The 22,827-nt window shown below is 61.2% G+C and overlaps 1 protein-coding gene across 4 annotated transcripts in view; it reads right to left on the reverse strand.

The window, feature by feature from the left end:
- Positions 1-22,512, reverse strand: part of NTRK3 (neurotrophic receptor tyrosine kinase 3) — a 267,508-nt gene extending 244,996 nt beyond the window's left edge. For all 4 annotated transcript variants that reach the window (XM_053913250.1, XM_053913253.1, XM_053913252.1 and 1 more), the window contains exons 1-2: positions 22,090-22,512; positions 21,711-21,973 (exon numbers count right to left, since the gene is read on the reverse strand). In XM_053913250.1, the coding sequence (XP_053769225.1) occupies positions 21,711-21,958 (248 nt within the window). In that variant the 5' untranslated portion in view covers positions 21,959-21,973; positions 22,090-22,512. The remainder of the gene's footprint in view (positions 1-21,710; positions 21,974-22,089) is intronic.
- Positions 22,513-22,827: the final 315 nt, after the last annotated feature.

A 22,827-nucleotide genomic window follows, 5' to 3' on the forward strand; every position in this document is an offset into this window, starting at 1 on the left:
AGGGCCAGCTCCCCCTGGTGGGCACCGCACCACCGCACTTTGCTGCCTGCACGGCCTGGTCCACACCCTCCATCCGGGTCCTCCCAGCTGCGTGACTGCGGGAACGCCGCCCACAAAGCCCTCTGAGCTGCCGACGGCACCAACCCCAACCTCGGCACGTGGCATTGCTCCTGAGACCGTCTCTGCGAAGCCCGCCGCCAGCCCGGCACAGACCTCAGTACGGAGGAACCACCACGACCGTGAGGAGGAGGAGGACAGCCCTCGCCGAGTGTCCTCCACAGACCCGGTGACTTGGAGCGAGACAAACGACCTGTAAGAAGCCCACTTACCACAGGCTAATCACGGACAGAACAAGAGCCACAGCCCGACGGCATCTCATCTCCAACGCCCCCACGGAGCAACGAGGAGCCAAAGGACGTTACCTGAGGACCTGCTGAACTGTCACCGAGTTATGCGGCCAGCGACGCCTCTTCTCACAGGAGCACTAGGACGGCACTTCGAGGACAGGGCTGCTGAGACCCAGCCCGCCCCGCCCGGAGGAGGCCGCCACACCACGGGTCCAGGCACCACGGAGGCAGGGTGGCGGCACAGGTGCCCCAGCCCAGGTGAGGGATCTGCAGGAGGGGCTGGGAGAGGAAACTACCCCAGGGGGGGCGCAGGGGGCAGAACTGCAGCCTTTTCCTTCCGAAAGGTGTGTTACTATCGTTTGCTTTTCCCCCCTATAATTATCTCCACTTTATTCTCTCTGTATTCAGTGAAGTGTTTTTCCCACTGAAACGCCAGCTCGCACCAAGAGGACAGGAGGAGGGCGCTGTGCACGGGGTGTGTGTGGGGGCAGGGTGAGGCCAGGGGTAGTCGGAGGGCAGGACCCCAAGGATTCTCCCTCCCTGTTCCCACGGGGTCTCTTCCCAGAGCAGGTCTGGGTCTTGCTTGAGTTAAAGAAGCCATTTCTGCAGAAAAGCACCAGCCACGGGGCTCAAGCCGATGTGGCTTCTCCACCGGGCCGGGGAGACAAGGGTCACCCTCTGCCAGACCCAAACAGACCAGCCAGTCAGAGCTGCGGACCCACCCGCCGCTCGGCCTCCCCTCTGCAAGCCCCAGGGATGCTCCGGCTTCTGCAGGAGGGACCCCTGGATGCAGTTCCAAGAGGGCCCCCAAAGCAAGCGGCAGGTGAAGGAAGGGTGAGGATGAGGAAGGAGGATGGGACGGAGGTGGGCCCAGGCGGCCTCTCTCCTGACAGCTCTGCCTCCAGTCAGCCCTGGGTTAGGGTCTGCTCACTGGTTGCACCCACAGCCGGGGGTGAAGGCGAGCTAGGCCGGCCCTCACCCCACCCCACCCCTCCCGCCCCTGCCCTTCCCCCAACCCAGAGCAAAAGTTTGAGTAAGGCTCAGTGTCTTTGCTTTTATAAATCTCTGCCTTTTAATGATGGCTTCAAGGCTGAGGGGAGAAAGGACCATTAAACTCACTGAATAAGTTAATGGGGCAGAGAGAATCCATTTCGGAGCCACCCCAGGCTGTTTTCCTCTGGAGCTAAGGCCTGAATAAGCAAAAAGAAAAAATTAAAACCATGGAGCGCATTGCCAATAAATAACCCCAGTGCAACCCCTTGGCACCCAGGAATTCTCCGTAGAACACCTGCGTGCGGGACACCCCAGGTTTCAGAGGTCCGGCTGCAGTACCGGCCCAGCCCTCTCGCCCGCCCAGGGCCTTCCCCGCAGCGGCGCAGGGGAGGGGAGGCTCCTCTCTAGGCCTCGGTCCCCTGGGTGCCATAGCAAGAAGCTGGGTCCCACCAGTGTGAGCACAGAAAACAGGCATCCTCATAAGGGGGGACCCCAAGACCCTCCAATCCCCCGGCGGTGAGGACTGCTTCAAGGACAGCCTACTTGTCGCCTGGTCTCTCAGCCTGCAGCCCGGCTCTACTGTCCAGAGACTGGGAACTCTCCTCTCTCTGCACAAAACGAACACAGGAGTGCTGCACCATGGTTTCTTCTGCCCGGACAGTGCCATCTCTTCAAAAAGTACTTCTCACCCCTCCTTCTTTTCCTCCTCCTTTTTCTCCTCCCCTACCATGCTGCCCCTCCCCACGCCCTGTTCCTCCTCCCTGACTTCCCAGCTGTCCCGGGCCCATCTCCCTGCCTTCTCCAGGGAGAACCTGGGCCTCCTTAGGGCAAAGCCAGGAACACGGCTCTTAGGGCCTGGAAAGCACAAGCAATTAAATAAGTCAGAACTCCTGTTGGTAAATGTTGAGTCCCACTAGACACACGTTGTTTACTCTTTAATATTTAAACATGTTAATTAAATCTCTCAATAAACAGATACGTTTTAACAAGTGGCATTCCTGAGTCAGAGTTGCGATCCACCAGCATGCACCTGGGGGCCTTTCTGGGGAAACCAGGCTGTCTGCGGAGAGCCAGTGACGTCACTGCGCACCAGGCCCAGGGTCACGGCCTCCTCCCAAGCCAGCAGGTCGGGCATCCTGGACTTGCGGTCAAGGGCGTGATGCACTCCACCCCAGTCCAACCACATCTGCCCCTCTCAGCACCCAAGGCTGCCTCTCGGCTCCCCTGACCCTCAGTGTGAGCTCCACCGGTTCATGTGTTCACTCGTTTGCACGCTGGCCCAGCACTTGTTCAGCCAGGCAGACGCGGAGCCCCAGAAAGACAGAGAGAAATGAGACTGAACCCCAATCCTCGACCAGCTCACAACTAACCCTAGGAGACGCCTGGCTCCTAGGGCCCAGCATGGTCCAGCCCCTCCCTGCTTCTGCGGCCGGAATGAACTTCCGTCAGCTCCTTGAAGGTTCTCTCGCCTCCAGGGCTCCCTCATGCTGCCCCTTCGACCCAGAACAGTGCAACCGCAGAACCAGCTCCACGTGGTCCTGCCCTGCTCCTGACAAGACCCGGAACCGAAGCCTGTGAGTCAAACTTGCGAGCCCGTACAGCTGCCCCCAGGCCACCAAAGAGCCAGGACATGCCCAGAACCTGACTTCCAGAAGCAAACGGTCCGCTGTCCAGGAAGGGCCAGGGTCCCTGGATGGGGGAGACAGATCTGAGCCCAGCCTCCGCCTCCTTGCCGATTGACCTTGAAATGGGACCTCTTTCCCCTTCCCAAAGGCCGGTCCCCAGCATCGGCTCCCCCGCACACATGCATGCAGGAGGAGAGCCCTCGATCGCTCCTCTCCCTGTGGCGTCGGCCCCCCATGCGGCTGGTGCGTGGCTGGCCGGCGCTTCCCCGCCTGTGCTAAGTGCTGCCTGTGGCATCCCACCAGCCTGCGTGCCGTCTGGAACGCACTCACCGCACCCATCTCTTACGATGTAAATTGAATCATCTCCTGCCTGAAAGGAGAAACCTTCCAGGCCTCCCGTTTCACTGGGATTAAAATCTAAACCCCTTCCCATGGCCTGCCAGGCCTGCCGACCTCTCCAATCTCCCCCTCCCCCTACACACTCCACTCCCCCCCCACCCCCGCCCCACCTCCTTTCCATCCCCGGAAAACACTCCCCGACCATTCCCACCTCGGAGGTGCTGTGCGCACTGGAAACTTCTGCTGAAACTCTGCCTCCTTCCCACTGTTCAGATGCGAGCTGACTGGTTTCTGCTCCCAGAGCCCCACTTCCTGCCAGTGCCCATCACACACTGTGCTTAGCCCCCTCGTGGGACGCGGGACTGACTGTGACACATGTGAGCAGCCTGTGCGAGCAGCAGCAGTGTCTGCCCACTGAACCCCGGGCCAGCAACGTCACCAGCGGAAGGAGTGACGCCTGTCAGTGCCCCCATCCCCAGCTCCCCATTCCGGGCTGACCAGCTCAGCCTCAGACGGCCTCGGACTGTGAAGGAGGAAGTGGACTCGCACTGGTCTGGGACCTCCCCATACCCCAGGTCTGAGCCCTCGGCCGGAGGAGGGAGCTGCGGATCCCGGGGTGCTGCCCGGCATCTGGCTGTCCACCACACACGTCCAGGGCCCTGAGGGGGCTGCACCACTGGGGCGGGTGGTGAGCTTGAAGAAGAGAGTCCAGCCCCAGGCCAGAGGGCACCTGCCCAGAGCCCCGCCCTGCCACCCTGCTAGAGAGTACCACACGCCCACATGCCCTGGCTGCCACGTGCCAGCGAGAACAAGGGTACCCCACAAGGACCGGGAATGCCCGTGCACTGGGGACACCAGAAGGTGCCCCTGAGAAGCCAGCCACCTGCTCTCCTGCCTGCTTCCGCCCTGCCTCTGTGAGATGAAGCCAGTCTCACAGGAAACCCAGGGCCCTGAGTCAGACAGGATCCCGGCTCTGCCACCTCCCAGCTGAGCGACCTCGAGCACGGGTGCCCCCCTCTGCCCCTCACTCTCCTCATCTGCGAGAAAGACACAACAGGACCTGTTTTGATGGGTCGTGGGCCCAGGCCCACCCTCACCCGGATTAGTCAGAACAAGTCCTACTGTGTCACCTGGGACAGCCACTCTGAAAACAGATCCAACAGTGTTTTCATACAGTTAATTATAAAGGTATCACACAACCCCGGAACTCCACGCCTGGGGACAGGCCCAAGACAAATGGCAGCTCCTGGTGTGAGAACGCTCGTAACAGACGCGCCCGTGAGCCCAAACCCGGAGCAGCCGGGCACCAACAGCCAGGGCCGGGGGCGGACACACGCAGGCTTCTGTGAAATGGAGCGGCACTCCGCCAGGAAGAGAGACAGCCCTCCGTGACCTGCACCCACGTGGGTGAACCTCAGAGACACTTTGCTCAATGCACTTTGGATGACTCTATTTACGTGAAGCTGTAAATTAGGCAAACGTAATCCACTCTCGGGGAAAGGGGTGGGACAGAGCGGTGGCTACCTGGGGGAGTAGGGGGACACAGACTGACTGGGAAGGGACACAGGAACCTCCTGGGGGGTGACAACGTGCTGGGTCCTGCTGGATTTGGGCCCCACCTGTGAAAACTCAGAGAATGTCCATGTGAGGTTCACGCGTTTCTGTGACTGCAGACACCACCTCCGGAGGAACCGAGAGAGCTGGCCCTGAACCCCAGTTTAACGACACGCACACTGAAGCATTTTGGGGGCCTGTAGGAACATCTACAATGTACTCTGTGATGCGCCAGGGCCGCAGGGCGGCTGCTGAGTGGGCAGAGAGAGAGACAGATGGGCAGGCCCAGAGACAGAGCAAACAGAGCGGTACCACTTGCAGAGCCCGTGTGGTAGGGACGGATGGTCACCGTCAATGTCTCAGGTTCTACGTGTGCTTGGTTGGGAACTTTCGTCAGCAAATGACGGGACAGGGCGGATCCCACTTACTTACATGGCCCCCGGAGAAAGCAACCACACAGCCCTACTCTGTGGCCCCTTCTCTGGCAAGTCCTTCCTGCCAACCACATCCCCAGAGCCAGGGTCCCGGCCGCTGTCATTTCGTGAAGGGGCGGGTGACGCCTTTGTGGCTGACACAAGCAGGGGGTCTCTGGTAGCTGTTGACATCATTAGCAAAGCAGCTAATTAGTTGATTAAGAGACAGCATGGTACGTCTGATGAGGGGTTGTTTTGCTTATTTCCACCTGCATCTCCGAAACCTCAGAGCACTGTCCTGCGGGCCCTCCCCCCCCCCACCTCTGTCCCTTCCCCTCTGTCCACGGGGCTCCTGTGCTCACAGGCTGACCACCCTGGTGCGTCCTGGGCGCCAGCTGCTGGAGGCACCACAGCATGAGGAACGTTCAGCTCTGGTGACCCTCTGCAGGTGTGTGTACCCGGGAAGACTAAGAAAGACTCTAATTTCAGCAGACATGCAAACTTTGCTGTCTTATTACTGTTAGGAGCTGGACCGTTCCTCTCCCCCTCCACCTCCCCCTCCCAAAGATGTCTACATGGAAGCCCTGAGCACCGGTGGTGCCTGGGAACGCGGCTGAATTTGGAGACACGGTCTCTAAAGAGGGGATTCAGGCAACGTGAGGTCAGGGGGGCGGGCCCTGACCCAGTAGGACCGGTGTCCTTGTCTACCAGCCCAGGAGAGAGGCTCGGAAGAAACCAACCTTGCCCACTCCTTGACCTTGGACTCCTGGCCTCCAGAACTGTGATAAAACGAAGTTTCTGTGGTTGACGCTGCCCCGTCGGTGGTATCTTGTCGGGGCAGCCCTAGCAGACTCACACAGTGATTTAACATTGCTGTTGCATTTTTAACGGCAAATCTGGCAGGTATGATCATTGCTTAAGGCTCCTAAAGTTTTACTGGAACAGAGAAAAACAAAGGATTATATATCGAACACCTTATTTACCCATCACCTGGAATGAATACGTGTTTCCATTCTGTCATACGCTGAGATCTCCGAGACAGAGAGAGAGAGAGAGAGAGAGAGAGAGAGAGAGAGAGAGAGAGAGAGAGAGACGGAGAGACCACAGATAAAGTTCGGAACCCTGTGCTTTCATGAAATTGGTTTGTGTCCAGACCACGATCTAATCTTTTTATTCTGTATCTGTGCCCATAAACAGCACGCTACAGTTGTCACTGTGTCTTTAAAATCGCACGCCTGGCTTGTCATTCTGCAACTCGCTTTTCCTTTATCAGCATCGTGTTTTCAAAACAGAGGCACGTTGCTGCACAGAGAACAAGATGCGCGTCACCACAGCCACACGCCACAGTCACACGCCACATCCACACACCACGGCCACACGCCACGGTGCCCTCACCTCCTCCCCGCCTGGGCACACCGCTGCAGTGGTCGTGGGGCGTGCGCTCGCAGCCAGCCTGCCTTTGAACCTGACCCTGCCCTGCTGGGGCAAGCTCCTGCGCTTCCATGTCCTCACCCTTGATGCGAAAGCCGCACTCCACCCACGTGGCCAGGTCAAACGAGGTGTCATACCAACTCCCTGGGCCACAGAATGTGCTTGACGAACAGCAGCTGTCCCTAGAGCCCGGGAAGCTAGAACCACCACCACACACAGGTCTGGACAACAAAGGCCGTCTCAAAGGTGAGACCTCAGTGACAGGTAGGGCCCGCGTGGGCAAAGGGAAGGCCAGAGGGCTTCTGGGTAGGGGAGGCAAAAGACTAGGGGTAGGGGTGGAGAATGCCTGGGAAAGTTTCCGTCTGGCTGGGCAGAGGGTTCCCCCCCGAACATGAACACCAACATCTGAAGCTCACCCTGGGAACCCCGAAGACCCAACCTAGGTTCCTGAGCGGCAGTTACAGAATTTCTTCCCTGCCTCCCAAACAGTTTCTAAGTCAACTCCACATCTGGAAGGGCATTCTGAAAAACAAAACTGTGCCTTCATTCCTCAACTGGGTCACGGAGGTCAGAGCAGGTCCGGTCAAGTTGAGCCCCGTGGGGAAAGGAGAGCGTGGAGGCCAAGGTCATGGCGGAGCCAGGCCCCAGGCTGGAGCGCAGAGGGTCGGAGCGAGCCTGGGAGCACACGGGCGCTCTCCCACCACGGGGCGCTCAAACTGTCTGCAGCCCTGGGCGCCGCACTGAAACGTCGCCTGCAGAACACCAGGCCACGTCAGGTCTCCCGCGTCCGCACGCAGCGGTGCTTCTCTGAGAGCGGAGCCCGAGCCGGCAGCACCCGCCTCTCCTGGGCACCTTTTAGGGACAAAATCCTCTGCCCAACCACAAATCGGAGTCACAAACTCTGGGGCGGGGCTGCCGCCTGTGCCCCAGCAAGTCCCCTGGGAGAGGGGACTCGCTCCAGTGTGAGGACCGCCGGAGCCTGTTTCCACACTCTCCTCCGCGACCCCCGCCCGGGGTCTGCCCCTCGCACCGCCCTCTGCAGCTGCGGTGCCCTCCGACCTTCCACACCAGCCCCCACCACCACATTGGAAATGCTGAAGTCAGAGCCAGAGGGCCCTCCGAGACCACCAGCAAAGGCCAGTGCCTTGCCAGGACCCGCACAGTAGCTTGGGGGCAGCAACAGGACTGGGCCGCTCTGCCCCGGGGCACTCACTGAGAAAACATTCCCTGAGGCTGTGGCCGAAATCACCCATGCCACCAAACTCAGGGACCCTGAATTCCACTGGGTCCCAGAGCCCCTTGTGCCCCACCCCCCTCCCATGACCAGTGGAAAACCAGAACAGCACGGGGTTGTGCCCTGGTGGGGGCAGGGGGTGCCTGGGAGCTGGGGGAGGGGACAGGGCCAGCACTCACAGCCAATGGGGGCTGGCAGCAAATGAAAGGCGCCTCCTACTCGAATGACCTAGGATGAGGTCTGTAGCCTCTCTGTGCCTCAGCTTCCCCACCCACAAAACCAGGACAACCGTGGCCGTGGCCTCCTCGGGCTGTGTTGAGGACGAAATGGAGCTGCAACGAGCTGTCCTCAGGGAGGCACCTGGGACACGGTCCCACACAGCCCGGGCCCTCCCGATAACAGGTGTAGGTTTCTCTAGAAGACCCCTCCACTGAAGGCAAAGCCTGCAGACTGCAGACGTCGAAGCAAATGACGTGGCAGAGCTCTGGGCAGAGGCGCGCCACCGAGCTGGGGGTCTGTCTTCCACCTGCGCCGCATTACAGTAGAAGGAACGAGCCCGTCCTATTTGACAGGCTTACAAGAGCCTCCTCCGTGCTGGCTGCCGGGGATACTGGGCCGAATAAGGCACAGTCCCTGCTCCCGGAGCTCCCAGCGTCGTGAGGCACCAGTGCTGGCGTTGACCAGGCCGAGCTCCCACAGGGCACATGGACGGAACTCCAGGGAGTCTCAGCTGGACTAAGACGATGATGCAGGCGAGGACGGCCACCAGGGTCAAGCCCCAAGGCCCAGGCACCCTGACCAGAGTCCGGGCAACAGCAGCCCTGAGTGAGCAACACACGGAGGAGAGCGGGCAGACCAGCGAGTCCCCAGGATGGGACAAGCTCTCAGACTGGGGAGGGTGGATGTGGAGGGGGGAGGAGGGACCAGTCGTTTCCATGGAGACAGGCAGTGACCCTGGGCAAGAGTCCAGGAGGGAGGAGGTCACTCTTCCTGCACTGCTGCTGCCCCAGGGCACTGCTCTTGGGGGGCGGGGGATGGGGGGCCCTGCTGCCCCCAGCCTGGCCTGGGGCCGGTCAGCAGCTGGCCAAGCAGAGAGAGCATCAGCTGGGTGTAGGCCCGACCCTGTGCCACCATGTGGAGCCAGCCTGTACATGCCAACCTGGGGGTCACTCCATGCCCCGCTCTCTTCTACCCACCACAAGGCTGACTCCCAAACCACCTCTGCTGGGACTTCCTCCCAGGAACTTGCCTGGGGGACCAAGGGAACCTGGCTGCCCCCTCAGCACGCCTGGAGGTAGACTCCCCCAGGCAGGGCTCAGGTGCCAAAGAAAGGGGCTTGACCTCACGTGTCCCCGAAGGACGTTGGGCCTCATCCATCTGGCTCATCGACGTTTTCCCACCTCTCCCTGAGGGGGCCACCCGTCAGAGGTTCCCGAGTAAACACGCGGAATAAACGCAGAAAGAGAACTAACGAGTACCTCGGGAGAACACTCGGCAACCTGCTCGTGAACGCGCTGTTCCTTGGCGTCCTTCCCTCCCCTGTCTCCCCGCCCCTCCCGCGGGCTGCCTGGGCTCACCCTCCACACGAACTACCTGCCCCCGCATCTTTATCTCAGGCAGGCAGAAAGGGACGGAGAAGAAACTCGATTCACCTCTCCTGCCTTCTGAAACACCACGGGGCCTCTTGTGGGTGACGGCAAAGCCACTGAATCCACCTCAGGGCCAGGGGCCACGCGCTGACAGGTAACTCCCTTGTCGTCGATGTGGGGTGGACCCGGGGATAGGTAAATCTGGACTTTTTAAATCTCCACGTGGGAAAACAGCACCCTCTCCACTTTTAAGGAAGTCTCAGTTCCATCTACATACATACATTTTTCTTCAAACTCGACATTACATTTCCTAAAATGCTGCCCCTGCTTCTCTCGAGATAGCCCTTTTCAAGCAGGTCCTTTGTCCAAAGCCCACCACCCCAGCTTGACTCTAAACTCCAAGAGGGAAGGTCCACGGCCTTGAACCTTCTCAGCATTGTGTCCCCGGGCTTAGCATGTGCCTGGCACATGGGTGCAGCTGCGGGCCAGTCAGCCCTCATGGGCCCTCTGCGCAGCACTCTGGCTAGCGGGACGGCCTCCGCAGGCAGTGAGGCAGGCGGCCAGACACCTGGGCACCCCCCGCCTAGGTCCAGACGCAGCCCGGCCTCCACAGTGGGCTGAGCGTGCCGCCCACGCTGGGGCCCTGTCGGCTGTCTGTTAGGCTCTGGGAAGACAGTCCTTTGAAAAATGAAACATGGGGACCTCCCCTCCAACACCTGCCCCAGGGACAGGAGCCAGAGGAGCCCAAAGGATGCAGGGCCCTCCCTCAGAGGAGGGAAGCTTCAGCCCAGAAGTCAGGCACGCCTTTCCACCCCTTGCTCACTGCTAGCCCCGCCCCCATTCCTCTCACTCCACGCCTCAGAGACAGGGCTTCTGCCAAGGGGGTGAACAGCACCTTCCTGCACACTCCTGCCCTCCCCATTCCTCATGTCATTTCCCACTGGGGGTCTTACCACCACATTTGTTAAGACGCCTGCCACTTAAGAGGTGGCAAGGAGTCAGAAGCTCAACCTGGAACAAAGCCGACACTAAACAACACCCTGAGCCTGGCACATCAGCTGAGGCTCCTCCTGGTCTCAAGTGGATGACGAGGAGGCTGCATGAGACAGGGAGCCAGAGACACCCCAGTTCCAGCCGCAGGGGCACACCTCCACTGAGGGAAGGCCCCTCCCTTCTCAGGGCTGCAGGTTCCGCATAAGCAAGGCCTGAACCTTAGCAGCCCTCACGCCCCCGCTCTGTAGGGGTCCCCACAACCAACACACACATTGAGCAAAGGGTAAGAAAGGAAGTCGGTGCTCCAGTCGGCCAGCCCGCGTCCCGCCCCCCACATAAACACGCTGTGGTTCAGAGACCTCGAGCCCCTTGGCTGGGGCCAATCTGGGAGGTGACGGGCTGCAGCATCTCACAGAGGGCAGCCTCCCAGGACACACCACGAGGGCCTGGTTGTTGGACGGCAGGACCGGCCGGCTACCAGTCACCCATCTGCATATAGGTGCTCTGCAGCTGTGACCTCAGACCACTGGTCCAGCCAACAAACGCCCCAGAGCCCCCCATTGCACTACTGCTCTCGGAGAGTCATCTCAGAGCCACCGGCATGTTGAGCAGGGAGAAATTTGGCTGACAAATACCCTGAAGCCAACATCCCCTGACACAGATTCAGCCTCATCGGCCAGAACGACACCCAGCAACTCCCCAACAAAGCCCTCCACAGCCACCCCACCAGGTGTGAATGCGGTGCTGTTCTCCCTCCCGGCCACTGGGGGCCACTGCCGCCCCCAGGGGAGTAGAACCAGAGAGCGTGTCCTGGGGAGTGAAGTGAGCCCCCCAGGCCAACAGGACCCCATAAATCTCTCTTGTGCGGTGTCCTAACTTCATCCTTCTCCCAGAAAGAAACAGACGGCCAGGCCTGGAACGCCCATCACGTTCCAGACCCGCCCCGCACATCACGCCATGTAACCCCACGGCAACACCTCCCAGGAACACCCCACTCTGCTGGCGAAGAAGGGGAGTCCTAGAGAAACGGTGTAACTTACTCCAAGTTCAAAAAACAAGCAAGGAGGGGGCAAGGATAGGAACCCAAGAGTGAGGCTAGATTCCACAGCCTTTTACTACCGAGCCCCATGCTGTGGGCTCTGGCGACATCAAGCCAGCTTGCTGTGGCCTTCAGAGACACGGGCATCGGGAAGAAGCCACCTGCAGCTCCCGTCAAAGGCACAGTGGCAGTAGGACAGGCCAAGCAGCACCTCTCTCCCTACAGACCATAGTCTAGTGCCCTCTTGTGGCTCAACATGGCACTGGAATGAACGTGCGTGGGAGGCTCTTGGGGGTGGACTGGAGAGACTGAGAGTCACCGGATTCCTGCACAACTTGTCCCGGGACTGGCCCTGGAGCCCTACCTGTAGCTGATAGGGCTCAGGCTGTCACAACAGCCAGGAGAGGATCAGCTAGTGAGTGGGAAGCTGACCAGGGCGACGGCAGCATGAAACCAGGGGGGCAACATCTGCAAGGGGGTGGTAGGGCTCCTGAGTTTTCCTGCACGGGAATCCCTGGCATCCCAAGCCCTGGGCCCGGAGCGTGGGGATGGTGAGCAGCAGGCAGGCTGTGCCTGGGACACGCTGCCACTTGGAACCCCAGCTCAGTCTGTCGGCAGGAACCATAGCAACCTCGCTGTTCTTTCCGCTGACACGTGTCCCAGCTACTTTTTGACCCTTCTGAAATACACACTGTCTTGGTTCCCCAGAGCTCTCTCTGAGAAACTACCTCTAACCCACTCTTCAAGGACCCAGGGATGTCCCTGCCCATCACCTCTGAGAGACTCCCCTGGGACGCCTGCCACGTGGGCCTCCCGCACCCATCACATGCCAGGCACCCAGCGTGAACTCTCGTAACCTCACACCCTCTCTGCGAAGATGGAGCGCAAGCTAAGCCTGACTGTTCGGATGAAGACACTGAGCTCGGAGAAGTGGCGTGACTTGCCTGCACTCCTGCAGGGGCAGAGCCAGGATTTAAGGTGAAGGCAGTTTGGGCAAAGGAACCACTGCTATCACTACTACATGGAGCTGCCCCTCAGACCAAAAAACCACTGAGAAGCTCGGGCACAGCTGGAATTGCTCTAACTGAAGACCCTGGATTCGAAGGCTAATCTGTCCAGGTGTGTAAGATGGGCTGGAAAGAGGAGAGACTGGAAGCAGGAAGAACAGAAGAAGGCCATAAACAGGGGCCATGCTGGTGCAGAGGACATTCCGGAGTGCTGTCGTAGGAAGAGGGGAGAACACACCCACACACACACACCCACACCCACGCATGCTCACTGAAACCTTACACTAACCCAGTATCACTGTTATCCCCAATTTTCAGATGAGGAAACCGAGGATCAATGAAAGTAGCCAGCTCAGGGTCCCAGCCAGTCAGAGGGACAGTTGTGATCTCACGCTTTATTTAATAGTTGCCCTCCATAAGCAAATGATCTCTGGCTCAATGGGGCCACAAATGCTAGCTTCCTCCCTGCCACGTGGGTACCAGCCTCAAAAAAAAACAAAATAAAACAAAGGGTCAGCAATGAGTAGGCGGGGAAAGACTGACCACAACAGATAGGGCCCCGCCTGCAGCACGGGGTCCAGCAGCCATGGTATAGCTGGTCAGGGACAGAACCGAGGGTCCCAGCCCCATGAGCTCACCCCCACCACCAAGGCAGAAGAACAGCCTGCTCAAACGCCAGACTGCCGGGAAATGACCGAGAAGAGCTCAAAGTACACACAGAAAGACAACGGTCAACAGCGACCAGTCCAGGCAGCGCCCACGCCCCCCGTTCCCAAGGCCCATTCATGCCATCCCTGTAGACGGGCCTCTGGGACTGCAGAGACAGGGTGTGGGGAGGCTAGGAGACAGCCCCTCGCTCGCTCTCAGGACGTGGGATTTAAGGTACAGCTACTTGGTATCTAATAACTCCCAGGCTCAGCAGGGCTGGGTGGGGGGGAGGAGCGGCAGGGAGAGGTGAGGGATGTCCCCACACTTGGGCCAGTGGCATATGGAATGTGGCCTGAGGCAGCTGGTAAAGCTCACTTGCTCCCAACACTAGCCCTGCAGCAGGGCCATCTGCTGCCTTCTCTGGGTCCCCACCAGGACCTGACGATCTCCCTGGGCAGCAGCCACACCCAGTCACTCACACTCATTCCCCCCCAGGCAGTGCACTGGTCCCTCCTGCTGCTGCTGAGACACGCCAGGGGGGCGGGGAAGGAGGGCTGACCTCCATCCATCCAGGACACTCTCCCAGCCACCTCCTGGGAAGCTCAAGTCCAGAGGACTCACACCCCTGGGCTGCAGGCACGCGGGAGGCTGGGCTGGCTCTGCTGTGACAGGACCCGAGGCGGGTGAGGGGGCCAGAGCGGACCTCCCCGCTCAGCCCTGGCTCGGGAGAAGCTCTGGAAGCAGGAGCACAACTCCGAGGCTGGTGTCAAGCCCCCAGGTCCCTCCTGGGAAGCCAGCCTCAGACGGTCTTGTGCACCGCACTGCCCTCTGGTGGCCACCGAGGGTCTAGACGCAGGCAAGCTTGGCAGGCATGACGCCAAAGGCTTTAGGGCTTGTTTACAAGACCTCAGACGCGATGTGCCGGGGACAGAAGAGCCTCACATGGGGTGCACAAAGACGCGCCCCAAGACATGCACACAGCCCACTTTACCGTGGGAGGCAGGGGAGGCGCACCGCAAGTCTAAGATTGCTCCCTCCATTCTGTGCTCTCTCTTTGCAGGAGGTTAAGAGCTCCTTTCCCGCCTCTGGAAGAAGCCAAATCCCTCAGCGCCAGAGCCAAGGCTGGGGGAGCCAGGCCTGGGGGGGCGGCCTGCCTTGTGCCAGGAGCCCGCTGGGTCACTGAGCCACGCCCTCTCACCTCTCTTGAGCCCCAGGTTCCTCCTCTGTAAACCTGGGTTTGGCTCAAATGATTTCTGAGCCCCTTTCCAAATCGGATGATTTATGGTTCAAAGTCATGGTTTTCTTCCTAACTTAGAAACACTCCCAGACACCCAGAAATGGACGGAACCGCCATGGGACCCAACAGTTCAGAGCCGAGGGAGCATGACATCACACCGATCGAACCGTGACCCTGCCCGACTCCCAGGAGGGGAAACCGAGGCTGGAGAGGTTCTATGAGCTCAACCAGCCAAGAAACAGTGAAAGTGGGGTGTGCCCACAAGGGCCTGCCCTACACTAGTAGCCCTCTGCTGGGTCCTCCAGCTCACCCTGTGGTGAGAGCTGGGCGCTTCTGTGAGTCAGACTGGGTGGGGGGGGGGGAGACAAATGGGGCTGAGGGGAGTCGAAGCCACTCACTGGAGGAGGAAGCAAGAGAAGGGCCAGGAAGAACTGAGTTCACCCTACAGAAAAATGCTCTAAACAACAGCCTCCAGCCCCCACAGCTCCGAACCCCACCTGGGAGAAGCCGCCCAGCCCTCTGCTCTCCCATCCCTCCCTCCTCGGCCGGGGACAGGCAGGGACATCACCCTGCTGACCGGCCTCGGCCCACAGCGGAGCTGGCACCTGGTCCCTGTGGGTACTGACATGACCGCAGAGGCTGGGATGCCACAGGCAGGTCAAGGAGGCCTGGGAAAAGGCTTGGCTGAGACACGACCTTAGGGGAGGCTACAGGTCAGCAGGACAGGCCCTGAGCCTCTTAGTCCACTGGCAGCCTGGCCACGACGGGCCACCCCCCTCCCACTGGTATCTCATTTGCCTTCCCCTCCAACCGCAGCCAGGACGATTCTCACCCATGGCGCCGAAACGTCACCAAGCGGAGCATCCTCCTGGACCTGCACGCCCACTCCTCTCCTTTACTGGTCCATCGTGCGGCCTGTGTGCACGCCAACGTGCGGTACTAGGCAGTGTGGCTTAACATGGAAGGTCAGACTGCTCTGCCACTTACTGGCCGCACAAGTTAAGTAAGGCGAATGCCGTCGCTGGACTCGGTTTCCCCATCTGTAAAATGGGACTGATGACAGCACTTCTCTCAAAGGTTTGCTGTGGTGCCATGATCAGCTATGACCGCCCTAGTGCCTGGAACAGTGTCTGGAACAGAGGAAGCGCTCAGAAAGGCCAGTTATTTCTCATGCTTGGGTTCCGACAGCTTTCCCTTTGCAGGCACAACACGGGGCGTGAACCTCAGAGTGAGGCTCCAAGTGCTCACAGGTGAGAAACGGAGGCCCCGGGGAGGGAAGGGGTTTGTCAAAAGCTGGGGAGAGGCCAGGCCCGGAGGAGCTGCTGAGGACACCGTCCTCAACGGTGGCTGCCTGGGGAAGGAGTCCTGAGTCTCCCACCACCCAGATCCCAGGGCACTTTTGGAGGGACAAACCAGAGCGGGGGCAGGTGGGAGGTTAAGGGGAGCAGAGGCGAGGCTACCGAGAAAGGACAGTCTCCTGATCCCGCCGCGCCCACAGAGCTCAGAGAGGCCTCGCCGAGCAGATCTCTAAGTGGTGTGGGCCGCAGGCTGTGAGGAGCCCTGGGGCTGCCAGCCTCGCATAGTTGCTGCCTCTGGGGACCCCGGATTTGGAAACGTTGCCCCAGAGGGAGATGCTGTCGTGGGCGAGGCCCTGGCTTTGACAGAGCGCCCAGAACGGGCACCAGGGCGGAGTGGGAGGAGGCAGGGCCTGCCGCTGGGAAAAGAGTCTCCCAGCACCCAGTGAACCCCCAGGACAGCCACGGCCCCTCTCTCGGCCTCTCGTGGGGCTCCTGTGGGTAGCACGAGGGAGGCAGTAACTACAGCCATACCTTCCAGCCCTGCTTCCCGGGGGCCCCACATTCGGGGCAGTAGGCAGAAATTTGAGGGCCTTCCCTCGCTCTTGCTGACGGAACCTAAGCTGCCTGGCCCAAGGGGTACTCGCGGGCCGCAGAGGAGAGGAAGACTCAGGGGCCACTGGCAGCCCTGGGAGGCTGAGCCCAGCCTCCGGTCCGGCCACACTTAGACCCAGCTGCGGGACACTGAGCCAGCCCCCACCAGTCCCTCACAGGTGGGCTGTTCCCACGATGCCACCCTTGGGGAGAAAACGCCGCAGCCAGAGGGCGAGAGGAGCCTCGCAATCCTTCTAGGGCTCTCCTTTTGCGAGCCACGCAGCTCCAGCACTGGGAGTCAAGTTCTGCTTGTTATTCTGTTGGTTCACCAGTAAAATGGGACTCGTCGTCCCTGCTCATGTCCCTCAAGTAGCTGCCGCAGAAATAAACTCAACAACCACACACCTAGAAGCGTGGTGGAGGCGAGCGCCAGGTACCACGGGGATGGACAGCCTGTGACGCAGGACCACAGGCAGCCGGCTGTGAGAACTGGCCCGGATCCCACCCAGGGACTAGGGGGCTGCCGAAATCCTGATCGGGAGCTGAGACCCACGATACCACCCAGCCTGAGCCCTCCCCACGTCGCCCCAGCCCCCTCCCAGTTAACCAACCCCTCCTTGGAATGGAGCCAAGCAGGGAGCTGGGGGTTCGGGATGACCTCTCCTGGGTTGCCCACCTCCTCTCAGGCTCAGACCCTTCCAGGCACAGCCCCGTCGTACACCACGCCTTTTGGATTAGGTATGCCTTAGCGGTGAAAGCTTTGTCTCCTAATCCCCCCCCCCACACACACACACATTTATTAAACCACACGCTGCAATCCACACATTAAATATTCCCTTTCCTAGAGACGAATAATTTGAAGTAAAAGTTCTGACATTTTCCTCTCACGCCCAGCGGAGGCCCGTGCTTGGCAAAGAGTGGAAGCTTTGAGGAGACGCCTGAGCTTGCCTTGAGCTCAGTGTCAACGGGGAGCCTGGGAGCCGTGGTCCAGCCTCTCCTGGGAGGCTGCAGGCCCCACGCCCTCCTGCTGCCAGCAGCACTTGGTCTGAGCAGCGGAGTCCATAGTGTGTGGCCCAGCGCTCTCGAGAGACGGAGGGCAGCCCGGGGTCAGCGAGGGAGCGCCACAGGGGTCGGCACCGACTGTGAAGTGCAGAGCCTCCTCGGGGATGCTCCTCAGGCCAAGACGGAAGGGACACTGTCCTAGGTTCTCAACTCACAGTTGAATGGACGGGCTCAGAAAGGCTACAGTTGTCTACCACGGCTCACAACAGGATAGGGCCGGAACCAGGCGTGGGACTTGCAGGTCTGTCCCTTTCCCAAATCCATCTGCCACTGGCCGCGCGGCCCGAGGGGATCCCAGGACAAGCCATTCAACAAGCACTGAGGCCCCCGGGCAGCGTGGAGACACCACAGCCCTGGCAGGGGCCATGGGAGGAAGATGATGCACCACCAGGAACCAGCCGGGGTCGGGGCAAACACACAGTGGCAGGGCCAGGGTGGGGCACGTGGTGGGTGGGGGGGAGCGGCAGTCCGGGCCCCTCCCTCTTCACAGCAGCACACAGCTCCCCGGAGGCAGGAGCCTGGGCCGTCTCCAGGGCTCCAGGTGCAGCCCTCCAGGGGCCAGCTCACAAGTGCTCTCAAAGCCAGGGTCAGGCTGGGCTGGTGCTGCCCGGAGCTGTCCTGTGCTGGGTCCCCTGGTGTCACCGAGCTGACTCACTAGGCCCCTCAGGGGATTGACCTTGGCTTTCATGGGCTGGAGCCCACCACCCACTAGTCAGCCTCCAGGCAAAATCCCAAGGCCTCTGTAGGCCAAGGTCCCCAACTTCCATCCTGGGGTACCTCTTTCCCCCAGGCTGTAACCACTCCCCCTTCCAAATCGCTCCTCAAGGGCCCCTCCCACCTCAGCCTGCCTCCCTTAGGCCTGCCCTGTCCTGGGGCTCTTGACTGAGCCCTCAGTACCAGTGCGGCCTGGCCCACACCCCGTCTGCCTCCCAGCTCTCACTGGTAACTGTCAAGGCTGCCTGTCCCCTGCATCCCTGGAAAGGCTGAGAGTCAAGGGGCCAGTCCAGCAGCCAAAGCGCAGAGTGATCCTTCACCCAGCCAGGCCAGGGCCTGCCGGGGAGGACTGGAAGGCCAAAAACACCTGGGACCAGGGGTGGCTGGCGCAGGGAGCCGGCTGGCGGCCGCCACTTTCCCACCAAGAGCCCACGGTCTGCGTGAGCCCGGGGAGCCAACCCAGAGAGCACCCAGCCCAGGGATGCCACCTCCTCCCCCTCCACCTCCTTCCCAAAAGTGCTAGCCCAGTCCCAAGCAGGCCTGGCCTGCAGAGGTGGCCCAGACAGCCACCACCCTCCTGCCTTTGTGACGTCAGAGCCTGGGCCCTTGTAGGCAAGGTCCCTGTGTGTCCGAGCACCACAGGGGGGCCCTGGGCAGCAGCCCGGCGCCGGGAGGGGTGGAGGTGAGACACACACTTCTGTCCCGAGGCCTGGCAGCTGATCTCCTCCTGATACTCACGGGAGGCGGCCGCCCCATCGCAGGGGCCCTGGGCCAGCCTCCCGTGGGCACACAGGAGCCACGCCACACCCCTCCCCTGAGAGACAGGAGGGGCAAATCATGGAGGGCAGCCCCTGGTTCCCTGAGCTCCTGCCCAGCCTCTTCCTCATGCCCCAGAGTCTGGCCCCAGCTGCATCCTTGGGCATACCCCAGCACCCACAGCTTCAGGCTGACGGAGGGCTGGGGGGCCCTTGACTCTTGCTCTCTGGTAGCATCACGCTCTTCTCCAGCAAAGCCCAGGCTTCAGCTAAAGCCCCCTTGGGGTCACACCAAAGGAAGCTGTGCTCATCTGGGCCCTAGGCCCTCCTTCCAGCCTATTCCCCAGGGCAGCCCCACAGAGTGGGGGGCCTGGGCTTCAGGGTGGGACAGAGGCCTTAGTCTGGCTCGCCAGTGGGGCTGCTTGCCCCAGGGAAAGTGCCATTGCTGCCCCCTTGGGGGTCAGATGAGAAGGGACAGCTGCTCCCCAGGCCAGCACAGCTCCCCTCCCTCTCTCCACCGCCCTCCGCCTCCAGGCTGGAAGGCAGGGCCCTTCCAGGACTCCAGTCAATACCAACCATAGACATAACAGGGCACCGGGGAGAAGACGGGGCAAGGAAGGGTCATCTGACCCGTGACCTCTGACCTGCCCCACCTGCCACTCAGCAGAGCTCCAATGAGAATCCAGTCCCCTGGCTCTTAGGTGTTGGAGTAGATGTAAGGAAAGGAGCCTGACTCCCTGCCAAAGAGTCCTAGCCCTGAGACAAGGATGGGGCCCCACACAGAGGGGCCTCCAATGCACTCATGGCTCATGGTTCCCCCACACGCCCTTCTGGGGTCCTCCAGTGGCAAAGGGGACAAGAGGCTGCCCCATCGCCAACCTTTCCCACTTCCCCACCTAGGACCATCAGACTGGTCCAAAGACCACCAAACTCTTCCCCACCAGGCTGCCCCCCCCAGCACCATTTTCAGAGGAGCGGCACGTCTGGGCGGCTGGGAAGAGCCTACGTGGCCGTGGCCATCCCTGCCCCCCGCCGGCTGGCCACAGATGCACACACCCTTGGCGTGGAGCACACACCGGATGTGGCTCTCGGGCTCCCAGAGACCCACGGTGGGCAGCTGCGGTGCCTTCTTTCCAACCTTTGGCCCACTCAATCCCCTGGAAACCCCTGGGTCCAGCTCCAGAGCCAGTGGACACTCTGCTAGGCTGTCCCCACCTCCCCCCCAACACACACACAACCCCAGTAGTGCACTTCCAATTCGGAGTTTCCCCAACAACCTCACTCCAGACCCTTGTCCCTGCCTCCTTGGGGACGCTGGAATGCTGTGGCCTGCAGAGTGGGAGAGGAGCAGCTGGGACCCTTCTGTCTCTCCTGCCCCCCACCCTTTCCTTGGCTGTTTATCTTGCCTCCAGCCAGCCCTGGGTTGAAGGGGGTGAGGGGGTGAATGGCACAGCCAAGACATGGGTCGGGCTGGCTTCCTGGGCCAAGAGGCAGGAACGTCTCCTTGGTTGTGCTCTCCCCTCAGAGCGTTAAGCTGCAAAAATGCTGGCAGAGTCTCCATGAAGCCAAGAGGGCTGGCGGGCTTGGGAGAGAGCAGAGCTGCAATTCCTCGGGGCTTCGCAGCCCCATCACGCTGAGGCTGAGGCAGAGGGAGGGCTGGCGCCAGGGAGAGCAGCACCAATGGCAGCTCGGCCCCTCCGGAGTCCGCCCAAATGCCTCTTTCCTCAGACCGCAGCCAGGACTTCAGTGTAAACCCTCATCGGCATCCTGCCCACTTCAGGAGCCCCCCAGGGCTGGGACTTTTGGGAGGAAGATGGGTGAGAGCCATCCCCTGAGCCATCCCAGGGCCATCCCCACCCTTCTCTGGACGGCAGGAAGGGAGGGGGTCACCTGGCTGAGGTCAGTGGAAGGAAAGATGGGCAGGCTCCCTGGATCCCAAGCTCCTTCTCCCCGTCCGAGCTCCTGCCTCCTTCCCTGCCAAGGGAAGACAGCCAGAACAGAGCAGGCCACCACGGGTCTCACTTATGCGGGGCAGAAGCACACCAAGGCCGGTCAGAGTTCAATTTTCCAAATAAACGGATCTGCACGGTCATATCAGAACCCCCCCGTCTGCAAAACAGGCAAGCCCTCTCTCCCCTTCCCCACCCTGGCTCCCGATTCCCGGAGCAGCTCTTCAAGCCCTGACAGGGATGATCGGTCCGCGCCCAGATGCAGAGGAGGGTGAAACACAGGGGAGGGGGTCTCAGAAATGCCAAAAATGGGGCTGGAGAGGGCAGGCGAGAGAGCAGGGAAGGGGTGGGAGGCCCTGCTGGCCCTGACATGTCCAAAGTCTCTCTCCCAGCCCCAGCAGCCACCTCGCAACTTGTTTACTTGTTGGCCTGCCCTGCTGCTTCCAAAAGGAAACAGTTACACATCCCTCGCAGATCCCAGCAGACCCTATCTGTCACCTTCCCCCCAGGCTACCGCCGAGGCGCTGTGGCTGCTCCCACCACTGCCAGGGGCTCGGAGCTCATCCACTTTATTCTACTTGAGCGTGGCCAAACTGTTGCTATTTGGTGGGGGAAAAGAACCTGACGTACCCTAGGAACCGGCTGCAGGGGTGGGAGCAGGAGCGGGAGCAGGGCGCCCCCCCATGCCCTCGCCACCGGCAGGGGGTCCTCTCCCGGCAGAGGCACACGGGCATCACGGATCGCGCCTGGACAGGGCCGGAGTCACCTGCACCCGCAGCTCCGAGCATCTCCCGAGCCAGAGCGAGCCTGAAGAGGGCCCAGGCTGGCGAGCGAGCGAGCGAGAACGAGCCCCGGCCGAGGGGCAGGCGGGCAGGGAGCGGCGCCGACTTACATGGAAGTGATGTTCCTGGAGATGTCAGTGATGTTGAGGCTGGCGTTCCCCGTGCCGTTGCCCGAATCCTGCCCTTCCAGAAGGGGGAAGAGGTTCCCATCGTCCGGCCGCCGGCAATTGATCTCCGTCCTGCTGCAGACGCAATTCGCCGGGCAAGCCAGCACGGAGCCCACATAGTCCAGCCAGACGCTTCCCAGCAAGAAAATCCGCCAGAAACTACACTTGGCCGGGCAGAGAGAGACATCCATCTCCGATCGCTGCTTCTAAAAAAGAGGAGGAGGAGAGGAGAGGGGGTTGGGGTGGGGGTAGCGGGGAGAGCTGGGGTGGGGGGGAAGGGAACAAAGACGGCGAGGGAGGGGGGAGGGGAGGGGGCCTCTGCCTTTGAAACGCCGTGTGCGATCAGATGCAAAATCCTTCAGCGTCTGAAACCATCGCCGCCGCCGCCGCCGCTGCCGCCGCCCGGTGGGAGCCGCGGGGAGCGCCTAGTGGCGCGGGCTGCCTGGCATGGTGGCCGGCTCGGCGCTCGCTGGCGTGCTGGTCCGGGGCTCGAGCAGCGAGCCGGGCTCGCCGACTCCGAGACTTTGCAGGGTTGCAACAGCCGGTGGGGAGGCAAAAAAAAAAAAAAAGGCAAAGGAAAAATGGTGCTAAAGTCACCAAGTCCCACCTACTGGGCAGAATTAAAACGGACACACCTGCAAAGCACACACACACACTCAGACACACTCACACACACACGCCTGGAGCCGGGGGAGGAGCAGGAGGGAGATGCAGCAGAGCTGCGGCGGCCGCCGGAATGGGAATGGCTCGCCGCGCGCCTGCAGAAATGTCCAAACGCTCAGAGCCCCGCGAAACCGCCCGGGTCCTCGGAGCGTCTTCCTCAGCGCCCTCCCTCTCCCCTCCCTCTGTCCCCTCCCCACTCGCCACTCGAGGCCGCCTCCCCCGCCCCCCCCCCCCACCCAGGCTGGGAGCGGCAGGAGAGCGAGTCTCCCCCGCCCTTCCCCGCCCGTCCTCTCCCCTCCTCTCTCCCCACCCACCCACCCACCCACCCACTCGGCGGCTCGCTGCCACCCGCAGCCGTGCGCGCCCTCCTGGCCGCTCCACGCCTCGCGGCTGTGGC

This window comes from Desmodus rotundus, chromosome 10, assembly GCF_022682495.2.
Source record: "Desmodus rotundus isolate HL8 chromosome 10, HLdesRot8A.1, whole genome shotgun sequence".
Taxonomy (NCBI): Eukaryota; Metazoa; Chordata; class Mammalia; order Chiroptera; family Phyllostomidae; genus Desmodus; species Desmodus rotundus.